We start from the raw sequence: 5754 nt of genomic DNA on the forward strand, positions 1-5754 counted from the left end.
CATGGCCGCAGACAGATGCAGAATAGCAGCGCCCCCTGCCGCTGCCCACGCACATGACGCTCGGATGTGGGCTCCCCATGGTGCCACAGCGTCTCCATTGCTAACTTGTTAGCCTCCAGGACAGTAGAAGTTCTTCCCATCCAGAGGTGCCTGTCTTTTAGGGCACCAAAACAATGAAGAGTTACTGAATGTATTTAAAAGAGAAAGCTAAAAGTTGTCAGGTAGCCTAAGACGCTAGGAAAATGTTACTTTATCAAGAATAAGTGAAGAAAACATGAAACACCAAGATATGGTTTCAGAGTTACCAAAAATATTTAAAAATATACTGTAGTCACACACAACTGTCCCAGGAAATTACTAAAAGCTGTCCTTCCCGATACTCTCATTTTAAAAATGATAAAATCCCACCTTAGGATGAAAACTAGACGTTCTGAAGGGGATTCATGAAGTCTCGGGGCTGTCTTACCTCAGCTCTACATTTATAATCAGATTTGTTCTTGGAGCAGTTTCCAGGTAGTTATGGAAGGGTCCTTTTTCCTGGTATTACAGATGAGGAAGCTGAGACTATAACAGGTCCGTTGCCTGTCCGTCCCAGGGCCCAGCCTGTTGATGCTAAGTATTTTGTATTCTAGGGAAACGTAGTTTCACTTGCAGCTTCTGAACTTACTTCATGCTTGCCACAACATGACTGTCCAAAGCCAGCTTTGAGGTCTGTTTTTCTTCACGCAGAGTTCCAGACTCTCAGGTATTTTCCTTTCAGCAGCCATTCTCTTACTTCCTGCTTCCTTCTGCTCAAACGTAGTTCTTTCCAACACCCCCCTTTTTTTCCTGAGTTTTCCTTAAAAATACCTTTTAAAAAGTAGCATTTTGTCTATCTAGGCATAGTCTTTTCATTATGCCTCCCTTTCTGAGGAGAAATGAAAACATTGTGTAATTACCATGTCAGTGAATTTCATAAGGATAACGGAGAAATGGACCTGCGCTTTGAATGGAGCGCGCTGGGGGCCCGCAGAGCCTGCTCCGTCTGGGAGGCCCGGAGGACACAGTGCCCGTGCAGTGTCAGACCCCTACCTACAGCGCTGGCGTTCCCGCCGTTCCCTGAGGCTGTCATCCGTGTCAGTCTCCCCTGCGGAAGGAGCACACACACGTGGACGCGATGCACATTGAACCATGAGTGCTCGGTCTTCACGTAAAGACCGGCAGCCTTCTTATTGAACAGTTGGGATCTGAAAAGTCCCAGCAGCACAAATGGCTCCATGTCATTTTACAGCCTTCTTTCAGGTTTTCGAAGTTTGTCTTTCGATCTTTCTTCTAAGCGAACCTATCCATTTTTTTTCATCTATGAAATGCCTAGGAGGTGGAGAACCTGTTCGTGATTCTAGCAGCAATATTACACATTGGTGACCTTCGGTTCACTGCCCTCACCGATGGGGACACTGCCATGGTCGCTGACCTCCAGCTTCTGGAACAAGGTCAGTGGGTCACAACCTTCCAAAGGCCACCTCATTGGCATGCAGTTCTGCAAGGCAGCCAGTAGATGGAGACAGAGTACAGAGCCCAGTGGCGTGCCCACCCCACCCCCTCCTCCCCCAGTAGAATTCAATGAGGGGGAGAAACTATTCACCCTGTTCCTTCTTATAAATGGCTGTGGGAATAAATAACAAGATGTACTTTCATGTTCTCATTCTGTGTGCCACACTGACAGCCTTGCCTTCCCAGCACATACTTGGGCTTATTTATATTGTTCTAAGTAATCTCCACCCCCACCCCCCCCACATTCAGTGTATTTTGGGGCATGTTATTAGCTAAACGTTTTAAACAGAATGTAATCACTTCCCTTCAAAGATCTTGCCAAAAATATCTCTCTTCTTTGAAGTTGCCTTGTTAGTCACTCCTAGTTTTTTTTTATATGTTAAAATCACAGATTGTCAATAAATGGCACACCTCACCTATATCAAAGTGACTTAGCCAGGAATTTGGGAAATGATGTGGTGCCATATGTGAGGACAAGAAGGAAAACACCTGTTGTGATTTAGTGCATGGAGCCAGAGCGTTCACTAATGTTTTGATTGCTCCAGGATGTTTCTGTAGTTGAATTCAGCAATTACGGTGGTAATTTTCTTTAATGCATGCTTTTCTAGTCTACATCTATAAGGCTTATAAATTATAAACATAACATGCAATGTTCTTGCTATTGGAAGTGAATTCTAGGGACCAGCAGTTGGCTATGCTGCTGTTCTCCCATGTAGTTGACTGCGGTTTGAGTCCCGGACCCAGTGGCTTAAACTCACGCTGGGCACGTGTGTGTGTGCGTGCCAAAGATCACGAAAGGAGAATGGAGGAGAAGGGATTGCGGCGTGGCCATCCCCCCTGGGGGGTGATTTCTCGCTTTCTGTCTCTCTGTCTCTGTCTCTCTGGCGAGCGCACGTGCCCTGTAGAAAGTGAATTCTAACTTTATCTTTGTAATGCTGTTTGTTTCAGTGGCTGGAATGTTACAAGTATCAACGGATGAATTGGCTTCTGCCTTAACAACTGACATTCAATATTTTAAAGGTAAGTTTTTCTGTTCTCCAACTATTGTCTTAGTGCAATTTGTGATTTTGTTTTTTAGAGAGATTTTTGCTTTAGGGGGTATGCACTCATTAGGGACACAGAGACGGAGAGAAAGAAAGAGAGAAATCACCCCCAAGAGGGATAGGCACACTGCAATCCCTTCTCCTCTGGCGTCCTCTCAGGATTTTGTACACACGCGCGCGCTGGCATGACCTTCAAGCCTCTGGGTTGAGACCTTGAACCGTGTCGGGCTGTGTGCAATCCCAACACCGTAACCGCAGCCCTGCTTGTTGGCCCAACAGCTTGTGGTCTTTTATGAAACATGGACGTTAAACACAGTTTTGCCCACCCCACGTGCTAAACTGTTTCTCGGAGCTGGACAGCAAATGGGAGAAGTGTGGGAAGCCTTCCCTCACTGGAGAGGGTGACGTCGTGAACGCTTCAGGCTCTTCAGAGACAATTCCAAAACACCGCCGCCTTCTTAGCAAACCTGTCATTTCAGAGGAACGAAGCCGTCGATCTAAGGGGACTTGTTCAAAGCATGCGTTGGCGCCCTTGGCATGTGCCACGCACTCCGCCCTCCTCAGTGAGGAGCCCACCTACCCGCCACCTCCTGGGCGGGCAACGGCCGTCGCATGCTCCCCGTGCACTGTGCCGGCTGCGCCGTGCTCAGACCTGGGACACTGCAGTTTCTGAATGTTCACAAATCCCTTCGGGATGGGCATACCCACTTCCATCTTAACGGAGGAGAAAACTGAAATTCAAAGAGGTTAAATAACTTCCCACGCCAGATCACGCTTAAATGGCATATTTGGAGCTAGGAGCCGATGCTGTCTGACTCCCAGAGGACGTGAGTCACCTCCGTTGCGTGTGTCTCTACTCCGTGGGTGAGGAGGGCACTCTTGTGTGCTCTGCCATTCGCCCCACGCCCGCGCCCTTCGGCTTCCTCTTCGTGACCGAGAGGGCTCAGACTCGGACTGCTTCTCTAAGTCACCGCTGTCCTCACTGGCTGTCCCTCCTGCACCTCCCTGCAGGTATTTGGAAGCCCTTGGCCTAAGAGTTCCGCCTCGTTCCTACTCACAGGTGCCCCTTCCATGTTCCTAGACTTTCCGAGTCTCCCCCTAGCCATTCAGTTTCCCCGAAGTTGTTCTCGGCGCTCTTTCTCTTCCTCCTGAGTGGTCAGACACACGGCAGCCTGACTGCACACGTCTCCCCTTCCTGCGTCCCTTCATCTCCATCCATGTTGCCTAATCGAGCGTTCCTTCTGGACTGGGCAAGAACCTGCAGGTAATCTTTTCTCGGGCCATCGTCCTCAAGTGCAGGTGCGACTTCCATGGCTAGCAGTCCCTTGAAGACGGCCCTGCTCCTGCAGAGGCAAGTTCAGCCCTCCAGACTGCACAGGACGCCCCTCCCTCTGCCATCCCTGCCTTACCTGATGCCCTGCTTCCTCCTCAGCCGGTGTCCACCCTCGTGCCCACCTCGCGGTCTTGAGTTCTCCACACAAGACATTATTTATCACCTTCTTGAGAAAAGTCGAATTCACCGTTCGCACCTGTCATCTAGTCTGGACCGGTGCCGCTGCTCACACTGCCCGCTTCATCCGCTTTTCGGGACCCATCTAACCCCTCCCCCCCAAGTCTTGGTGATTCTAGAGACCTCAGCTCTGCAATGTGGCCTGACGGCCTTGAACGTGCAGCTCCCGCCTGCACCACACGCTGTTGCACTCCCTCCCAGCCCTCCCCAGCACCTCTTCCTCTTGCACCTCCAGCTGATGGACGCCCTTCCCAACCCCCAGCCCACAGAGCCCTCACCCCGAGATGGACCCCCTGCTCAGTCTGAGATGCAAGGGCTAGGCAGTTTGACCAAGACCAGAGACTGTGAGCGCCGGACTCTCTGCCCTCAACTCTGGAGAGTGCTCTGACAGGCGGTGTCAGGTACTAAACTGATAGAACGGAGAAGGCGTGGTACACACTCTGTGGAGTGCCACTCAGCCATGGAAGGTGAGGCGGTGACGTGATAGAAAGTGGATGAAGACAGACGGTTTATGGCTAAGTGCAGCAAACCAGACGGCGAAGGAGAGGCGTTCTGTGCCCCGCTTCGTACAAACCGCACGTCCGCACTCGATGGTAGAAATGGAAAGGTCGGAAAGTGTAACAGGGAGGGCAGCTGTGGGTACCCGAGACGGGATGGCTGGGTGTGGGGGAGGTGGTCGGAAGGTGTAACGGGGAGGGCAGCTGTGGGTACCCGAGACGGGATGGCTGGGTGTGGGGGAGGTGGTCGGAAGGTGTAACGGGGAGGGCAGCTGTGGGTACCCGAGACGGGATGGCTGGGTGTGGGGGAGGTGGTCGGAAGGTGTAACGGGGAGGGCAGCTGTGGGTACCCGAGACGGGATGGCTGGGTGTGGGGGAGGTGGTCGGAAGGTGTAACGGGGAGGGCAGCTGTGGGTACCCGAGACGGGATGGCTGGGTGTGGGGGAGGTGGTCGGAAGGTGTAACGGGGAGGGCAGCTGTGGGTACCCGAGACGGGATGGCTGGGTGTGGGGGAGGTGGTCGGAAGGTGTAACGGGGAGGGCAGCTGTGGGTACCCGAGACGGGATGGCTGGGTGTGGGGGAGGTGGTCGGAAGGTGTAACGGGGAGGGCAGCTGTGGGTACCCGAGACGGGATGGCTGGGTGTGGGGGAGGTGGTCGGAAGGTGTAACGGGGAGGGCAGCTGTGGGTACCCGAGACGGGATGGCTGGGTGTGGGGGAGGTGGTCGGAAGGTGTAACGGGGAGGGCAGCTGTGGGTACCCGAGACGGGATGGCTGGGTGTGGGGGAGGTGGTCGGAAGGTGTAACGGGGAGGGCAGCTGTGGGTACCCGAGACGGGATGGCTGGGTGTGGGGGAGGTGGTCGGAAGGTGTAACGGGGAGGGCAGCTGTGGGTACCCGAGACGGGATGGCTGGGTGTGGGGGAGGTGGTCGGAAGGTGTAACGGGGAGGGCAGCTGTGGGTACCCGAGACGGGATGGCTGGGTGTGGGGGAGGTGGTCGGAAGGTGTAACAGGGAGGGCAGCCGTGGGTACCTGAGATGGGATGGGTGGGTGTGGGGGAGGTGGTCGGAAGGTGTAACAGGGAGAGCAGGTGTAACGGGGAGGGCAGCTGTGGGTACCCGAGACGGGATGGGCGGGGGGGGGGGGGGGGGGGGGAGGGGCAACAGGGGGGGC

At 53.5% G+C, this 5754-nt stretch overlaps 1 protein-coding gene across 1 annotated transcript in view; it reads left to right on the forward strand.

The window, feature by feature from the left end:
- The window catches only part of MYO16 (myosin XVI), a 603762-nt gene that overhangs the window by 309797 nt on the left and 288211 nt on the right, over positions 1-5754 (forward strand). Inside the window, 2 exon segments of the mRNA XM_027776197.1 lie at positions 1355-1472; positions 2482-2553. Coding sequence (XP_027631998.1) covers positions 1355-1472; positions 2482-2553 — 190 coding nt within the window.

This window comes from Tupaia chinensis, unplaced genomic scaffold (assembly GCF_000334495.1).
Source record: "Tupaia chinensis unplaced genomic scaffold, TupChi_1.0 Scaffold000644_1, whole genome shotgun sequence".
Taxonomy (NCBI): Eukaryota; Metazoa; Chordata; class Mammalia; order Scandentia; family Tupaiidae; genus Tupaia; species Tupaia belangeri.